Genomic DNA, 19,497 nt, shown 5'->3' with positions numbered 1-19,497 from the left:
CACAACCAGCAACGCCATCTGTTGAGAGAAATCCACACCGCCACACTTTCTAGGAAACCTCAGAATAGAAAGCGGCGTTAGGCAACTGGGGAATTCACGAGGAATAATAAATAAGTATTAACAAATCTAGTATGCTTGTGGAGAGACTGATGCTTGGCGCCAAACGCTCTGTACCGTGTATCGAAACTTCTTAAATAAAAAATTATTCACTTATTTTCACCAGCGTTTTGTGGCTACAGTCATACTTAATATTTGCTGGACTAGTCAGTTCAGAAACTTGATTCATTAAGGCTACCTTCAGCTTTCAAACAAAATTATATGTAAACTTTAGAGAAAGCCAGTAATTGTAACAAAGACTGAGGAGTTTATGCATTAAAGCTGTCATAAGTCACTGGCTAAAATCAATGAGGGCCCCTACAGACTACCTTGGGGAACACCAGACGTCAAAGTCTAAGCGTCAGAAACATCTTTTGCTTTAGGTTATTCAAATACAGTAACTAGTAATGGGATCAAGTATACATAGCTTTTGGATCCTAAATTACGAAGTTTGTACGTTAGGTGGGTAAGTTACAAAGTTTAAAAATGAGTTGGTTTTTACGTACATTGGAGTATGTCCCAGTTATCCTGGAGAAAACCTATAACTGTTGTAGACTGACCACCATGAAGTTTCTGAATCCAAGTTATTTATATAAGCATTTAACAATCACATCCGTTCCCAACAACCTATGAGACAGCCGGAAGACCAAAGACCCGGTATGCCATTGTTGCACTCAACGCTTACACAACCTCCCTTGAAACGGTCATTGCGTAACATGATTAGCCCTTTCAAGGGAAATTTTTTTTTAAGATCGGTAAAACTTGCTGAATTTAGACGAAAATATCACAGACATCTTACGAAAATAATGTGAAAGCCGTTTTATTATTATTATTATTATTATTATTATTATTATTATTATTATTATTATTATTATTATTATTAAGAGAAGAACCCTATTCATATAGAACAAGCCCACCAAAGGGGCCAATGATTTGAAATTCAAGCTTCCAAAGACTATTATTATTATTATTATTATTATTATTATTATTATTATTATTATTATTATTATTCAGAAGAAGAAGAAGACAAACCCAATTCATATGGAACAAGCTCACCAAAGGGACCAATGATTTGAAATTCAAGCTTCCAAAAAAATTATTATTATTTATTATTATTATTATTATTATTATTATTATTATTATTATTATTATTATTATTATTATTATTATTATTATTATTAGAGAAGAAGAAGAAGAAGAAGAAGAAGAAGAAGAAGAAGAAGAAGAAGAAGAAGAAGAAGAAGAAGAAGAAGAAAAACCCTGTTCATATGGAACATGCCCACCAAAGGCGCCAATGACTTGAAATTCAGGCTTCAAAAGAATATTATGGTGTTCATGAGAAAGAAGCAACAGAAGGTGATAGCAAACACGGCAAGAACTCATTAAAAAGAAAAAAAAAACAATTTAACATAATAATAAATACATAAACAAGAAAAAAATTAAAGTAAATTATTAGGATACAATGATAGTATATCAGAGTAGTAATGCATAATATCTTCGCTTGAACTTCTGTAGAAGTTCCAATTGCCAGACATCCTCAGTAAGGAGGCTGTTCTAGATATTATCAAGAAAGTACCTTTGAATCTGCATGAGGGCGTAAGTAAGTGTACTTGCGTGCACCACTGCCTTCGAACGTTTCACGGTTAAGTAAACGGCGCTTACTTGGCGTGACTTAAACCCTTTTTAGTTTTCGGTGAAAGGAAACTATTGTGCCGGCTTTGTCTGTCCGCCTCAGATCTTAAAACCTACTGAGGCTAGAGGGCTGCAAATTGGTACGTTGATCATCCACCCTCCAATCATCAAACATACCAAATTGCAGCACCCTAGCCTGAGTAGTTTTTAATTTATTTAAGGTTAAAGGTAGCCATAATCGTGCGTCTGGCAAACGATATACCGAGATAGAGCCAACATTTTCGGTGGCCTTGATTTTTTAGCATACGTCATCCTTCGTCAGCAGAGACTTCTCGCTTGTTTTTTTAGAGTCCTTCGTCAGCAGAGACGTCCTTTGCACGGAGTCCTTTGCATGCGGAGTCCTGCGGAGGAAAATGACTACTTTGGTAGGATTTCGGTGAATTCTCTCTCTCTCTCTCTCTCTCTCTCTCTCTCTCTCTCTCTCTCTCTCCTTACGTAAAGAGTACGGGCGTGACGGAGTTACGTGACGGCTGAAGGGGAAGGGTGGGTTGGGGGGGTCCTATAATGACACGCGATAATTTCGGCTTTCTGACTGAATGACTTTCCTTTCAGAAGTCAACAAATGGCGATTATTCATCTCGACGAAAATATATCACTAGACCTTTAGGAAGAAACTGTATCAGCAGATCTTCACGTTAAAATACTTCTATAATTACAATTTATTCACCAAGTTGTAAAAAAAAACTTATAATAAAGTAAAAAAAAAAATAAATATGAATATGGCGTAGTTTTTGCAAGATAGCCGCCTTTTTCTTGAAATGTTCCAGTAATAGTTTTCGTAATATTTTGGCCACTGTATTAGTTAACTCTTATCTTTCGGTCTGTCATCCTGGTACGTCAATATTTACACATCCTGAAAGTTTTTTTCCAGGATGATACATAAAGGTATGAACGTTTTTTTTTTCAAGATGATCCATAGAGTTATAAGGATTCTTTCACGATTATATATGATTATATATATATATATATATATATATATATATATATATATATATATATTATACACACACAATTTTAAATTTCTAAATAACACACCAACGAGATCAAAAACTTGATAAACTCCCCTAACACTCTTTACACAAACAAACTAATTAATAAAAAATTAACCTACTTATACAAAGAATCGGCTTATTCAATCACAAGTTACAACAGAATCCATAAGTATTCGTAGCGTAATACTGATCTTGGTAAAAGTATTCCACTAGAATCTACTGATTATATTTACCATGAACGCGTATTTTATTTATTGTTATAATGTGTTCTTAATAATTCCTGTTTCAGCACACATTTACGGAATAAGCATGGACGTAATTATTCGTAGGCAAAATACCTATTTACCACAAAGAGTACCGTCGTTGTTGCAACTCAAACTGACGCAAATCAATCAATCAATGATATACGTGTGTTTGTGTGTATATATATGTATACATACATATACATACATACATACATACATACATACATACATACATACATACATACATACATACATATATATATATATATATATATATATATATATATATATATATATATATATATATATATATATATATATATATATATATATATAATGTCTTGACTGCCTCACGATTGTGACCAAACAAGTTTAACGATCACGTCAATCCAACTTTAGTTCAATTCTCCTCCTGAGAGACATAATTAATTAAATAAATAAAGAAACTTCCCTCCTGCAATTGCAACGGAAGGGATAATGTCGGCGCAAGCCATTTGTCAAGTATGTAATTTGGGCGGCAGACGAAATGCCAAACGCAAAAAAACCATTTTTATCTGAGTTCGTCTACTGGTACACCTTTCTGTGAATCGAGCAATCTCTTCTGCAGTTCTCTTATTCAGTGGGACGGAGCACGATCAAGTGCATGATTAAATTTACAAGTCACTAGGACAAGGTAGCAATCGAAAAGACGCTCCGTAATCAACGGTTTAAAAGGAGTTCAGTCTAAAAGTTGTTTTAAGTAGCGCTGACGACTGGGCTGCGTGATTGGTCTAGTCTTGGCTGCAAAGTTCAGGAGCGCTTAACTGCAGGGCTGGCTTTTGGGGGTGGCTGACCGAGTGATTGGTCGATGTCTCTCAAGTCGAAAATGAATAATTCTTTCTTCTTGTGTCTAATTCATTCATTCCTTTTTCTTCTTCCTCTTCTTCTTCTTCTACTACTACTTTCTCGTTTCAACTTTATTTTCGAAGCCGTTTTCTGGATTTTTTCTACTTTATTTTATACAATCGCTCACAGACATATACACATGTACAAATTCTTTTCTTCTTTTCTTTTAACGTGCTTTTATTATTTTAAGCACAATGCCCTTTTTGAAGGACTTTTTTTTCTGGATCGGCTGCCCTGCCTGACATTTTCGGTACGTATATTTCATGATTTTCTTCCCAGCAATTGCGCGGGTATGGCGAGAGTTCGAGACGTGTGAGATGTTTGTTATGTTTTTTTTAGAACATATAGTCTGTAACATCCATTTACAAATATCCGTTGATTAGTATATTACACACACACACGGATACAAAGTATCTGCCTTTCTGACAGTCGGCTGCACGCCACAGACCTCACGAAGTCCGAAGCTGCTGCTGTAAATATGATATGAGGCTCTATATACACATGTACAAATATACATTAGTATTTATACACACACACACGCACACATATATATATATATATATATATATATATATATATATATAAACAGTACAGGAGATTGAAGGATTTAAATACAAATTACCTGCAACCATTAAATCGCTTTTAAAAATAACCTGACCTTAAAATAGTTACAAAACCAAAATCACACAACATTAGCAAGAAATTAGCAAGTAGTGCCCATTAGTAAAAAGAGAGAGAGAGAGAGAGAGAGAGAGAGAGAGAGAGAGAGAGAGAGAGAGAGAGAGAGAGAGAGCATTACGATGACGTAGTCAAACAAACAACAATCGAATTTCAATTAAAATCAACAGGAAAAGCTGCTATGTTCTTTACTGGTGAACCTCTATTGATAACTAAAATGTCTTAGCTAACGCGATAGGCCTATAGCGTCTTCTTTAGCAGAGCTGTAGGCCTATAGCCTACCACTTTTGGACTAAATAACTCCACTAGTATTTATTTTTCTGTTACTTCAAAAAACGAAAACTGAGTATTTACCTAAAAAAATCCTCTTACCAAGATTTTGCGTCTTAATTCATTCCATACTCATAGCAAACTGTTTTTTTTTTAGTCAAAATTCAAATATTGTTTCACGATGGTTTTCGTTACCCGAAAACGGCGACCACAAAACCTACATTATCCTCATTCTTAAAACACTCTCTTTGACATTTATAATCGTACACCCAGTGAGCTTCAAGATTTGCTAAGTACAAAACCCTATTATTTAATCATTCGTGTCTTTCGAACAAGTTTAAAAGGATTCTGCGCAGGCGCACACACCAAAAACTCCTCCTGTTGCACTTTCGACGACTGCGCCTGCGCCTAGCTATAAGTTCCTTAATGGCTTCCTTCTTTTCCCAAACTAATCAATCAATCAATCAAGGCGTGTCAGCCGCAGATAAAGGGTTGGATGGATGTATATAAGCATCAACAGAAGCCAAGATCTGTCATTAGGCCTAAGCTTCAAGCATTCTCTAGGTAACTTGAGTTTTTCGTAATATTTTATATACTAATGATGTCTGTTCTCACCTAGATCTTAGACCTATGTATACATACATACAAGTACATGTACATAAGCGAGCAGAATTCTATTATACATATTATAAGTGCGTACTGATTAGAATATAGTTTTAAAAAAAATTGCACACAAATATAACACGAATATCGAGCAACTTCTTCTTCTTCTTCGATGCTTCTAAGTTAGTGTTTTCATTCTCAAACAGTTTTGAAATAGTTAACCCTCTCACTTATTAGTATTTACAAGAACAGTTTTTTTAAATAACACCGACTTTCATTTTTTTCAGGCTTGAAGAGTCTCAAGAGCAAAAATAACACCACTGCTTTTGACGAAGAGATTTTAACCAACATCGGCCTAAGGTCAGTCATGGAGAAAGTGTTTTTTCTACAAATTATAATAATACTAAAGCATTCTTTTGTTCTTCCAAGATAAGTCACTTATTTGATATTTTAATGATAAAAAATCGAAGTATCTGTTATATGATTTTTTCATGTACTCTTTTTTTTATTACTTCTTGGTCTACTAGAAATTAATATTACAAATTTCACTCATTTCCAGTTATTAAAATACCGTGTCGAGAACTTATTACATAATAATAATAATAATAATAATAATAATAATAATAATAATAATAATAATAATAATAATAATATAGGTAGTCGACCCTCTTTCAAGCATGTAGTATTGAGGGCTCTTAGATTTACTTGTCAATATCTATACCTTAACATTTATTATAAAATATATATAAAAAACATATTTGTACTAATTACTACTTAAAGGTTGTGCTGTTGCTAATTCTTACCTATAAATGCATCACTTGAAACCACCTATCTGTGATCAAGGACCGGATTTTGAAAGTTAGCCCTAGGCCTATGCTCAGACCACAAAACTAGGGCTATCTTTAGACCACAAAACTGCATTTCCTGTTCAGCGTCTTCTTCCTTCCGGCCTCATTCGATATTTTCTCTGTGGAAAGAAATAAAGAATGGAAATTTCAATATTTTCTTATTTATTTATTTGCCAAAAGTGTTTTATTTGTGTGTTTACAGAGAAATGAGTCTATTCAAGGTTATCTTGAGTACGGCGCACTTGCTGTCTGTCATGGCGACTGCACGAGGAGGATTCTCTTCATCGGGTGCGTAATATTAAAATTCATTTTTAATATAGATTTTTTAAATAAGCAACGATTAATTAATAATATATAATTCACTTGATTATAGTTGGTTAATTGAGCTTCATGCATTGAAAGTAACACAGGCCATATGTTAGGCCTAGAGTCCAATTTCGGTTTATATACCCCAGTCAGTCAGTCTCTCTCTCTCTCTGACTTAAATCTTCCCCATATCCCCAGGAGCGATCAGAAAGATGCCCGATTTAACGGAAATGGCGGCCGAGCCGATCAGAGACATACTGACAGAAATTGCCGAAAATGATTTCTCCGTCATCTTTATCTCCGACGGTTACTCCACTCACAGCAGTACCTTTGAGGTAAGTAACTTTGAAAGAGGTTACGTTAATTCAATTACAGGAATGAAATAACTACAGTTAACACAGATAAAGTTCCTAGATTTTTTTAGTCTATTTTTTTTTTTTAGCGAATTCACAACCGTTTAATGGACAGTCAACATAGGCCTAATAACAGTTCTTTCTCGTGCCAATATGAAATCATTACCTGGTAATATAATGCAATTGTCCATAAATAATCCCGACTTTTCGATTCATTACAAGTAAGTGACGTGACTATAGAATAAGAATGATTTTTCAATTGTTGAAAGCGCGCAGTCATTATCAGAGTTCAAACAATGCAAGTCCGTATATATATCGTTTCGCTTCATTACCCATCACGCAACGGCGCAATGATTCTAGCATCATGTTACTAACAAATAACATTTATTTTCGGACTCTATAGAAAATTGGGTCCTCTGCAGCGCCCCAAGGAATCGGTGTTTTTGAGGTGTCTACTACAGACAACACTTCCAACCTGGAGACTGACTTGCCCGAGGTACTTGCAACGGCCCGAGATGTAAGGAATTAAATGTACACAAATGGCCGCACGAAGATGTCGTTTACTAATATCATAATTTGGCTGAATAATACAGAAAAGGGTGTATATGATAAAGTATTGGTGAGATGATTTGAGGAAGTTGCCGAGATAATGAGAAATTAACTGTTTTCTGTTTGTTTTTACGTTCTCCTTAGAGGTGCTGGCACTAAAAATATAAACAAAAGACGGCGCATTTCCCATTATCTTGGTAAATTTCTCAAATCATCTCACCTGTACTGCATTATATACATCCTTTTCTAAACTGTTTAGCCAAAAAATTTTATATTAATAATGATCGTGCGGTCGTTTCCTTTACATTCACAATAATTGATCTTTATCCAGCCGTCTCTCGAATTGCTTTTTTTTTTTTTTTTATCCAGGGATCGTTCATCTTTAGGTAAAACTGCCCAAGTTTTATTTGCCTCCCTTATTTATCTTTGCCTCTTGAGTTTACCCAGGTCGTAATTATAATAAGCCTAACCATTACTCGTTCTATTTACTGGCACGATGTCACAGTGCCGTGGGAGACTACGGGTATTACCGTGCAACAGTTCCGCAGGCAAGACGTGCAAACGGTACCAGATCTAGAAAATAAAATTTTATCCGATTTTCCATTTCTTCATTACAATTTATGTACCTTGTTACTTGTTTAAAAAGATAAATTCTCCATTATAAACCGCCAATTCGGATTCCCCCATCCCATTAGACTAAACAAACCAGAGCAATGAGATTATAATCACCAATAATTCAAAATCGAATTATACCAAGAGGCTTAAACCAAACGATGCACTCTTGCCACTTTTCTAGCAACATGAATACTAAACAGTCATTGAATCTATTGCTAAAGCAGGTCCATAATTCTCAATACAGGTTCAACACGAGTTTTGCACTAATCATAGGGCTATTCGTTCACCTTGTCCAGGCACAAGAAACAAATGAATAGGCCTAAACGCATTTGTGATCCAACCCTCTTGGGGATCAGCAGGATAAATCTGTACGGTCATTCCAGATTTATTTAGCTGATTTTTGATAGGATGGGATTCTCATTCATCAGTCATTAACATATGAACATTAGTCTAGCTTTTTTGCTTCCAGTGACCCCTGAAAAGAGCTTTTATTAATAAAAAAAATTGGTTAATGAAAGCTCTTATAAAGATGGCCAGTGGAGGGCTTCCAAACCACAGACCAACATTTATTGAGAGATTCATTTCCCTACATAATCAATAGTATGCCTATTCTTCAGCATTTTCGTGTAAGAGAAGATTATAACTTTATATGTAGTAGCTCCTGAACTGAGCAGACGCTTTGGGGGCCTACTGCGGCCTTTATGCAAACCATCATATCAAATAGATATTCATACACATTTGTTAGTAACAGTCTCATGAAAATCTCTCTTTTACGCGATAACATTCCAACGTACTGATGCCACACATTACAGAGTTCCTTACAAACTTTTCATGAAATCTGACAGGACTGTGTTCCCATACTGTACCTTGTCAGTGCACCTGAACTCTAAATACAGTACAGTGCTGTAGTCATAAAAGCCCATTTATCTAAGATTTTTCTGACTGAAGAATATTTATCGCGAGGCCAATTTCAGCTGCGCAAACTGTCCTGGATGACTCTGGTGGTTGTGACAAGCAACAACTCTTCTTTTTAACATCCTTTTCCATGTGGTCCTTGAGCAAACGCCTCGTGGGGCCTGAGACCAAGTTACTGGCAGTCACTCGCACCAACCATGAAAAAATCAATCAGATTCTCAGGAGCTCCTGGACATTCTCCATGATGAATGCCATGATACTCAATCTCGAGGGAGATGGAAATGGTGAAAGGTAAATCATTACTTCTGTGTTTTTTTCTCTAATGATGAACTTGACAAGAATACTGGAAATCATTTTCTAACTGCTGTTTTTAAACAATATGAAACATTCATTTGATTTTAATTAAAAGTGGTTTTAGTCTGCAGTTCAAATCTTCTAGTTTTGTGTCCTGAAATATTTGTTTGAATAAACATTCATAAGTGGTGTTTCAGATGTCAAAAATACTTTTAAATCTTGTGTTGGAATAACAACACATAAAGTGGTCTTTTATTCACACAATGTCTCAATTTTCGATAAACATTCATAAGTGGTGTTTCAGATGTCAAAAATTGTTTGAAGTCTTGTGTTGGAATAACAGCATATGAAGTGCTCTCTTATTCACACAATGTCTCTGTTTTCAGCTTCAATCAGAAAACTTCTTCCTTTTACGCCTTTCTTGAAGAATGCTTTCCAATATAACTGTAAACCTCCTCAGTAATTACCAATGACCCAAAGAGCTGGAATTCCACAATGTTCTCTGTAATGTAATTACCAAGAAATGAACTCTGGTAGCCACAAATTGACATCTGAACTGCAAGAAGGGGTCTTGTGTGGCAAAAATGAAGAAAAAATTAGAAGCTACTTTCAGCATGACTGACAGGCCTCTTCAGCAATGCCATATTGTTATGACATAAAATTTACAAATGTCTTAACTCTACAATATATCATTGCAGGGTGAAATAAGCACAAAGCTTTACTGGATTATTTTCAGGTGTAGCCTCTACTCTCACATGCCCTATTCGCCGAGAGGAAAGGATCAGATATATAAAGTAGCCACCTGGAGAAAGAACAAGGGGTTTTCTCTCACATCAGAGCTTCAGATATTTCCTTCCAAATTTAACAAGTGAGTGAATTTTCTTGTGCCAATAATGTATTTCATTTGTTTGCATGACTTTGCTTGTGAAACTAAATTCTGTAAGTCATTTTAAGGCTTCAGGCAACTTAATTATTATCCTTAAAACATGTAATTCAGATATTTTAGTGCTTGCCTTCCTTGGAAAGCAATGCTTAACAGTCCAGTAGTCAGTGGCAGATGCAACAAGCACTATTCGTAAGAATCATAACCAAACTACTTGAAAACATTTTCAGATACTTGGAATACTGTAGTGGAATTCACCTTCTTTTTCCCCCTGAACCAGTTTCTTTGGATTTACTGTACCAGTCACAGCTCTTCCGTTCCCCCCATTTTGGGACGAGAAGAAACGGCCTGGAAACGGCTCAGCCGTCACCTACTCCGGAACAGATTTCTACCTTCTGGATGCCATCGCCCATGCGCATAACTTTACCATCTACGTCGTTCCAACAAAGGACTGGGGAGAGGTCAGTACTGTACTTTGCTAGTCTATTTTCCAATTGTAGGGAAGAGCTTGGTAAATTACTGACATTTATGTTATTATTATTATTATTTTTGTTAAGTTAAATATGGTAAATTACTGACATTTATGCTGTTATTATTATTTTTTTAAGTTAAATATACCTTAGTTTAACCAGACCACTGAGCTGATTAACAGCTCTCCTAAAGAGGGCTGGCCCGAAGGATTAGACTTATTTTACGTGGATAAGAACCAATTGGTTACCTAGCAACAGGACCTACAGCTTATCGTGGAATCTGAACCACATTATACCGAGAAATGAATTTCTGTCGCCAGAAATAAATTCCTCTAATTCTTCATTGGCCGGCCGGAGACTTGAACTCAGGACTAGCAGAGTGCTATTTTTGAATGCTCTAACCAGACCATAAAACTTTTGGATTTTTTGGAATACGAAATTTAGCCAAGGGCCTAGCGCTGGGACCTTGAAGTCATTCAGCACTGAAAGGGAAAATGACAGTAAGAAAGAAGGTTTGAAAGGTGTAACAGGAGGAAAACCTCACAGCTGCACTACTGTATGAAACAATTGTTAGGAAAAGTATATCTTAGTTTAACCAGACCACTGAGGAGCTGATTAACAGCTCTCCTGGAGAGGGCTGGCCCGAAGGATTAGATTTATTTTACGTGGCTAAGAACCAGTTGGTTACCTAGCAATGGGACCTACAGCTTCTTGTGGAATCCGAACCACATTATAGCGAGAAATGAATTTCTATCACCAGAAATAAATTCCTCTAATTCTTCATTGGCCGGTCGGAGAATCGAACGTGGGGCCAGCAGATTGCTAGCTGAGAACGGTACCCATCCGTCCAATGAGGAACTTGTACACAAGAGTCATAGCATGGCCTGGGTTCCAGTAATGTATGCCTAGCTTTGGGTGGAGACGCTATTTCGGGCCATTTTTTGCTTATTTCGGGACATTTCAAAAATACTTTATACTTATTTAACGGTATACGAATTTTTATGAATAAAATTCATGGAATTTCTCGTGATTTTAACGATATATATAATATATATTATAATATATATTATCTGAGCTGAGGGCTCTACTCACAAGGTATTTGTAAGTAAACACGTTTGGGTAAGTTTAAAATTACGTGTATTTACATGAAATGAAATATCAGAAGATAATTTGGACTAATCATGCATGCAAGGCCTGAGAGGTTAATTATAACTGGGAAAACTTGAAAATACATCTGTAAGGGACCGTATGGCAGTCCTACGGGCACACGTGTGTGTGAATCATCCATCGGACAAAACAAGACAACAAAGCATCCCACTCTCTCTCTCTCCCTCCCGCGCGTCAGCGGGGATCGCTCGAAGGAACGCGACTTCTACCATGCAATATTCCTGTCTATTTCTCTCTACCTATTGTTGTCTCGATTCATGTACAATCACCTCTACTTGCATTGCCATGCAAGCATTCCAATCATGTACTCATCATGTTCCACCGAATCTTCTGTATCAAACTGAATGTATGTTTCTGTTTGTGAAGACGCCAAACGCATATTATGCTACTGCATTGGATTCATTAATCTGTCTCGAATCTCATGCAAATCTCCATATATGGAACTTCCTGGCCTTTCCATTGATATATGGTTTATCATTGTACGTTTATTATGTCTCTCACAATCGCAATCGCCATCTGTTTTTCTGTCTACAAGCACAGATGTCCGGAACATAATCTCTGTTCTCCCTTGTCTGTGTGTAGAAACTACTTTGTGGCTCGCACCAGCCAATAACAACTTCGAAGATTCTGTACATTCATTCAGTAAGGAACCACCAATAAACTAGACAACACCCAGCCAGTATGTCACTCAATCCTTTCCTTACATATCCGTCGGTGTGACGATGCTGACACAAAGCACAGTCAAGAGAGATTTCCACAGCTAACAGACCCTCTGTAAGGAGAAAGGTTCACGAATTAAAAGTAGTAAGGACGCAATAAAATATACATAGGACAAGATGAGCACAGAGGGTGCCACAAAGCCTTGAACACATGATTTTATGTAATTATTTAAACACAGGCATTTGTGTAACACTGACCTAACAAGGCAAGGTTGATATGGGAATACTGGCACTTAGGAACGGAAATGGGAATTTCAAGAATTAGAACAGTGTGACTGACATGGAAGAACTTTTGCAACAGATCACTTTACCTTGTAGAAGAGGTGGTTTCAGCGGGAAATGGCGGCAGGGGAAGGGCTGAGCTTCACTGGTAAAAATACTGAGGGTCCCTACCAAATATGGACCACGTGGTGGGGCATGCTCTCTGAAGGAGATGCGTCTTCCTAGTGTCCAGCGATGTCTCCCCCCTCGCGCCCTACAGTCTGTCTCATTGTTCCCTCGGTCAGTCCTTTATATAACGTTGGTCAAGGGGCAGGAGGATACCTCCAGGTAGATGGGGTTTGGTTTCATCTATAACTACCTCCAGGTAGATGGGGTTTGGTTTCATCTATGACTACCTCCAGGTAGTTGGGGTTTAGTTTCATCTATGACTAAGTCCCAGGTGCAGGCCAGCTGTCCGTTTCTCTTAATCTTCTCGCCTCTTTCGTGTCTCTGTAAACAAGTCTCCCGCAGTCATATGTTCCAGAAGAGAAAGTTGGAAGACGATTAAAAGATTACGGTTAAGGGAGGGGCCTACATTCCTTTTGTCCTTCCTTGTCAGGCAGTGACCAAAATGCTCTGCTATATTTTCCAACCTTAAATGAAGCAGTTGGTCAGTGGGATTCTTGGGAAATCATAATAATATTATATATATATATATATATATATATATATATATATATATATATATATATATATATATATATATATATATATACATATACAGTATACAGAAATTTCTTCCCTTCAGGTACTGGACAAAGTTGAAGTACGAGAGTCCTACATAGCCTCAGTCTTCCACGCCGTCCTGCCCATGCGTCTCAAGAGATTCGACTACTCCTCTGTATACGAGTACAGCTCCGTCGACTTCAGCTTCGCTAAGCCAGAGGTGAAGCCGCAATGGCAGAGTTTGTATTATCCTCTCAGCCATGGAGTTTGGATCTCGACTGGGGTGTTGTTCGTCATAATGGCAGGATTAGTGATCATAGTACGTTCTTCCAGAACCACCCCATTTTCAGTCATTACAGTAAACCCCCGTACTTGCTGGGGATGCGTACGGCATCCCCCGCCCCCATGCGAATAGCTAAAATCCGAGAATACTTAAAACCCCTCTAAAAATACTTAGAACTGCCTATTTTGATAGTTTAAACACAAAAATACTCTAAAAATGCTTATACCTGAGTATTTTAATAGTTTTATCACAAAAAGTGCATTTAGTCATGAAAATTATATGAAAATACAGTAATTAGTGAATATTTCTCAGTGAAAAATACCACGAATGGGCAAATTTTCCGCGAATAATGGGTAGATACGTTCCACAGAGAAATCTGCAGATACACGAGTCCACATATAGCGAGACCGCGAATACAGGGGGTTTAGTGCATATTTAAGACAGCACATGACTAAGCTACATCTAACCATTCTACACACAGAATGGATATCTGAAGTACTCAAATTATATAAGTTTTGCTGTCAAAGAATAAATTTCCATTCATTCCAATTTGATAGTCACTAAAATTAAGGTAAATAACTTATTCTTAAGAGCTTTACTTTCGGTTTTACTTTCTTCTTGCTGTAGCTGATACTTCACTTACCAAACACACATTAAGTTCTGCTCCTCATACTGAACACACGTTAAGATCTGCTCCTCATTCTTTCACGTAACGATGCTAATAAATCATAAAAGCCCACGTCAATTCTGTCAGTAAAATAAAAAGGAAACTATTATGATTTACATGAGACTTACCTCAATCAAAATTCCATCCTTGCCTCCAAAATTCCAGTTCGTTCGAGTTTCCGATTCCTTCATGGACAAGAACCGACTAGATGCTGGAACAGCCCTTCTCGAAACGCTGGGAACGCTTCTGGGGCAGAACCTGTCTCATGGCTTCCCGAAAAGCCAGTCGTGGAGAGTTTTGCTCGGGTCCTGGATGGTCTTCGCCTTCATCTTCGGCTCCGCTTTCCGGGGGAATCTGATCGCTTATCTTACACTTCCCAAGTATCCTCCAAGACCTGAGAATTTGAAAGAACTTCTGAGAGTGGCTGAAAGGTTAAGTGCACAAAATATCGTAATTAATTAACCCTACATACAGCAGTTGATTCAAGTGCATAGGAGCACCTTGCACTGACAAATGTCTTTTAATGTTACTGCAACTATTTTAATTAGGATTATCGAAAATACCTTACTGCAAATATTTTAAATAGGACTATTTTAATTATGACTATCCAAAATATTGCAATCAAATAGCCTTACTGCAAATATTTAAATAGGACTATTTCAATTAGGACTATCCAAAATATCGTAATCAAATAGCCTTACTGCAAATGTTTAAATAGGATTATTTTAATTAGGACTATCCAAAATATCGTAATCAAATAGCCTTACTGCAAATATTTAAATAGGACTGTTTTAATTAGGACTATCAAAAATATCGTAATCAAATAACCTCACTGCAACTATTCTATATAGGACTATCAAAAATATCGTAATCAAATAACCTCACTGCAACTATTCTATATAGGACTATCAAAAATATCGTAATCAAATAACCCTACCCTATGTACTGTACATCATTTGATTTCAAGCATGTAGGCAGAACTTGCACTGACAAATGATCTTTTAATTTTACCGCAACTATTTTAATTACGATAACCAAATAACCCTACATAAAGCAGTTTATTTCAAGTGCGTAGGAGCAACTTGCACTGACAAACATTCTTTTAATGTTACCAACTATTTTAATTACCCTTTAATTATGCTGCAACTGGCTGTAATGACCCTCCGTGACTTGCGTACCATTTCAGGATAACGATGCCGCCATACGGGAAGGACTTCAAAGCATTTTTCAGCCAGTCAGATTCTGAGGACTTCTTGAAACTTGCCAAGCTCATGCAAATTGTGCCATCGGTCCATGAGGGGCAAGAACAGGCTCTTCAGAGAAGGTACATTAAACCAGAAGCAGACTTTAATCCTCTCTTTACACTCTAAAACAATCCATTTTGTATTTTACCAATTTCATTTATAATTTGCCAATTTCTAATTAATTTATTAATTGATCAATTTTCTTTTCTAATAACTGATCCCTTCATTCTGTACTATTTCCTATTAGAGTATATTCCGTAACTTCTTTCACATGAATTTCAAGTCACTAGCCCCAGTAGGCCTCTTCCATACGAACAGGGGTTTTTATCCTCTAAATAATAATAATAATAATAATAATAATAATAATAACAATATGATCATACTACTTGTACAATCATGTAAATGACTGTCAGTTGAAAAGATATTGTCACGTGTATGTTTCAATTTCACTCTCACTGATTTCCAGGCAAGCCCACTTGGACACACGTCGTTATCAGGAGCACTACATCGCGCAGTTCCACACCCGTATCGATGGGTCCACAAAGCTCTACGTTGGGCGAGAAGGCGTCTTACCAGGGAAATCCGCCTGGCCCTTACCACATGACGCTCCCTATGCAACAGCCATTAATAGAGGTCTCATTGCTGTGCTTGAGGCAAGTTGACACCCTTTTCACTATTTTACAGCTTAATTGGGTGCTATTTTTCATCATCCAATTGCAGGTTATATTCTACTTTTAGCACAGCAAGTAATCTGGCCGCTCATTACTCTACTATGCAACCATAACATGTTTCTCTCTTTGCATGTGTACTTCACTGATAATCCTTCAAAACAAAACATTTAAACACAATTACCTATACAGTTTTGAATTTGTATTCACAGGTTATGATCGTACTGCACATTTATTTACATTATGCATGATAACAAATGATTCCACAGTACTCTAAGAGATAATCTTGTACATTATCCTTTGCACATAAAGCTATGATGATGATGATGCATGCCTCCCTTTCCCATCAATCATATCTACAGTACTTGAATTTTTGTCAAATAGATTTCCTCCTGAAAATCAATTACCTGGTCTTTCTAAAAATTTGCATGTCCTAAAAAGCTTAAGACCACAATTTGTCCATTACTTCCTACTGATATTTCGTATTTGTTATAACATAGCTGATATTAAACGCAAATTAGGTGACAACACATCAAACTTCCTACTAACATCACAATTTCCCTATGTAATACAAAAGAATCGATAGAGGAATATATAACACTGATACAATTTAAAGATAACTCGTTCTTAATGGCATCAAAGCAATTACCTTTCGCCACTCACTTTCAACACAGGCAGGCCTCTACGAACACTGGAGCAAACAGCTGATCGAGGAGACGAAGAGCGAGACGAGACGCAGGCTGCGAGAACAGCAAGCGATGATGATGCACGAGGGGAACGCCGATCATTCGACAGATAGCAGCGGTCAAGCCACCATGGCATTAACCCTGGTCCACGTACAAGGACCGCTCATGCTGCTTCTTATCGGTCACATTTTAGCTCTCTCTGCCTTTGCTTCGGAATATGCGATGTCTTTCTATGTGAAATTTTGACCGTTTTGATCTTTTTTTTCCAAGATTGCACGACGTAACTCAAGTCATTCGAATCTTGTAAGACTCTGCTCTGTGGGAAGTGTACTTGAGATTGCTCTCCCCCTGTACTGAAGTATATCATGACTGAACCTTCCAAATTACTACCATTTCAGTTTTCAGCATCTACAACATTAATTTATGATTAGTAGATTTCTACCACTGAAAATACACTCACAATTATAGGTGACCCCTCCCTTACTTCACACTTTTACACAAGGATGTACCGTATGTCCAGTGTCAACCTTGTAAAATTTGTTTCCACTTTAATCAATGGATAATTCCAAAAATTGTATTTACAGGATATATATTCTCAAATTTAATTTTGAAATTTAAAACTATAACAGTAATAATGCTCTCAACTTTACCAAGAATTTGTCATCTTGTAAATGAAACCCACCACTCACATAATTAAGAATCATATCAGGTACAGTAGATTTACCCATTTTAATCCCTAACTTTAAATTTTGACAAGAAGCACTTGAAACTGATATAGTAATTCAAGAAATGTTTCTCTCATCTTTGCGACATACTAATTACAGTTCTCTATGCAGAAACTTATTCAAAAATTTACTCGTCCCTTCTTGGCTGAACACTAAAATCCATTTAAAACTTCTAAAAAGTTATCAGAATTCCTGAAAAAGTTTGGAATGTACTACCACCAGTCAACCAGGTTTGTTTTACCACAAATATGACATTTGTAAGTTCATAATAATTTGAGCAGAAATGAATAACAACTTTTTTTTACAGAGGATAAAATGACAACTGTATACGCCATCAAGAATTGTGATATTTTTGTCTAACTGAAAGAACAAATAGAACATTTTTAAGCTCATAATATTTTGAACAGAAACTGATAACATTTTTTTTAAAGAGCATGACAACACGCTATCCTGAATTGCAATATTATTGTTTTCCTGAAGCAACATTTTTAATACCTTCTGTAACACAATCAGATTCAACAGTGGGCTGACATTCTATCAAACCAGTGAACCTAGCTAGCATGAAGTCAATGGTAAAACATATCTACTTCCTTTTACATTTTTGTTCAGTAAACATCTGAAAATTACAAAATATGGACTTTAGCACAAACATTTTCAAGAAATATCAGTGTACATCAAGCACGTTTTCCACAGATTATAAACCTTGTACTGCTGCCACCAGTAAAACTAGGAAGCATGGATGGTGATTTTATTTAAAACCTCTGAGGAAACTAAGGTATCCCTGGATGTTGGTGGTAATGATAATAAGATATACAGTACACAGTATATAGATAACTACGAATAATAATCGCATGATATCTACTATACTTCTCAAACAGTCTTCAAGATAAACTTAGCCTAGACTTCACAACTTCCAGAAGTTTGTCATTAAATGGCTAAATTCTGTAGTGAAGTCACCTTGTATGTTATGACCTAGCTTGCATTCTTGAAGACAACTTCCAGAAGTTTGTCATTAAATGGCTAAATTCTGTAGTGAAGTCACCCTTTATGTCATGACCTTGCTTGCATTCTTGAAGACAAATACCTGATTGCAGTCTTAAGGATAGCCTCAAAGTCTTAAGGATAGCCTCAAACTCATATGATTAACTCTTAAATTAATATTGCTGTATTTTACTGGAGAATATTAGCAATTATAATCTGGGTTAGATTATGAACAATTTGCTACTGATTTCTGAGTGAACATTTTTCTGAATTTCTGTCCTCAGTTACATTAGTCAACAATTCTGGAAGAATGTATGAAGTTTTGTCCATACAGCACACCTAACTCACCAAGATGGCAGGAATTTCACTCGTTATGTTTAACTTTATTTATTTGTATTTCTGATCATCTATGCATTATACTGGTAGGACTGAGGTACAGAATTATTGTACCTACTACTCCCATGGTAACTTTTTCATGCTGCTTCCACACATATAAATGAAACTGTGATTCTCTCTCTATAACATCCTGAAAGCTTTCATGTGCCAAAATACTTGGGCAGCTGATATCACTGCAACTGCAACAATAACAGTGCTACCTTTGGACATGAACACAATCATCAGTGTGACAGTTTGTCCAACTTAACAACAGTCCTCATCACGCTTAGCCAGTCCGCTGCAGGACTTAAGTTTATAAGACTTCCCAGAATGAATATTTGTTATGACAAAGGCAGCGATC

The 19,497-nt window shown here is 36.5% G+C and overlaps 1 protein-coding gene across 6 annotated transcripts; it reads left to right on the top strand.

Annotated features, from left to right (window-relative positions):
• The first annotated feature begins 5,099 nt into the window (after nt 1-5,099).
• LOC136842921 (ionotropic receptor 21a-like) lies at nt 5,100-18,518 on the top strand. Of its 6 annotated transcripts, XM_067110882.1 has the most exons (13): nt 5,202-5,422; nt 5,749-5,821; nt 6,512-6,597; nt 6,814-6,950; nt 7,372-7,485; nt 9,107-9,338; nt 10,078-10,209; nt 10,505-10,685; nt 13,590-13,826; nt 14,623-14,888; nt 15,644-15,781; nt 16,168-16,358; nt 17,048-17,446. In XM_067110882.1, the coding sequence occupies exons 6-13, from the start codon at nt 9,178-9,180 to the stop codon at nt 17,299-17,301; spliced, it is 1,560 nt and encodes a 519-aa protein (XP_066966983.1). In that variant the 5' UTR covers nt 5,202-5,422; nt 5,749-5,821; nt 6,512-6,597; nt 6,814-6,950; nt 7,372-7,485; nt 9,107-9,177; the 3' UTR covers nt 17,302-17,446. The 6 variants fall into 6 exon arrangements, with proteins under 6 accessions (XP_066966987.1, XP_066966985.1, XP_066966984.1 ...); XM_067110883.1 differs by lacking the exon at nt 7,372-7,485 and having other exon boundaries at nt 5,171-5,422; nt 16,168-16,354; nt 17,044-18,518; XM_067110881.1 differs by lacking the exon at nt 7,372-7,485 and having other exon boundaries at nt 5,321-5,422.
• Nucleotides 18,519-19,497: the final 979 nt, after the last annotated feature.

The sequence above is a fragment of the Macrobrachium rosenbergii genome, chromosome 10, assembly GCF_040412425.1.
Source record: "Macrobrachium rosenbergii isolate ZJJX-2024 chromosome 10, ASM4041242v1, whole genome shotgun sequence".
In the NCBI taxonomy this organism is placed as follows: Eukaryota; Metazoa; Arthropoda; class Malacostraca; order Decapoda; family Palaemonidae; genus Macrobrachium; species Macrobrachium rosenbergii.
Note: the sequence above shows the minus strand (reverse complement) of the source record. Positions and strands in the feature narration are given on the sequence as shown.

Excerpts from the sequence above, each read along its gene's own strand:
- LOC136842921 (XM_067110883.1), top strand. The coding sequence starts at position 9,178 with ATGTGGTCCTTGAGCAAACGCCTCGTGGGGCCTGAGACCAAGTTACTG. Across the intron at positions 15,782-16,167 it reads GAACAGGCTCTTCAGAGAAG|GCAAGCCCACTTGGACACAC; the intron begins GTACATTAAACC and ends ACTGATTTCCAG. Across the intron at positions 16,355-17,043 it reads GTCTCATTGCTGTGCTTGAG|GCAGGCCTCTACGAACACTG; the intron begins GCAAGTTGACAC and ends CTTTCAACACAG.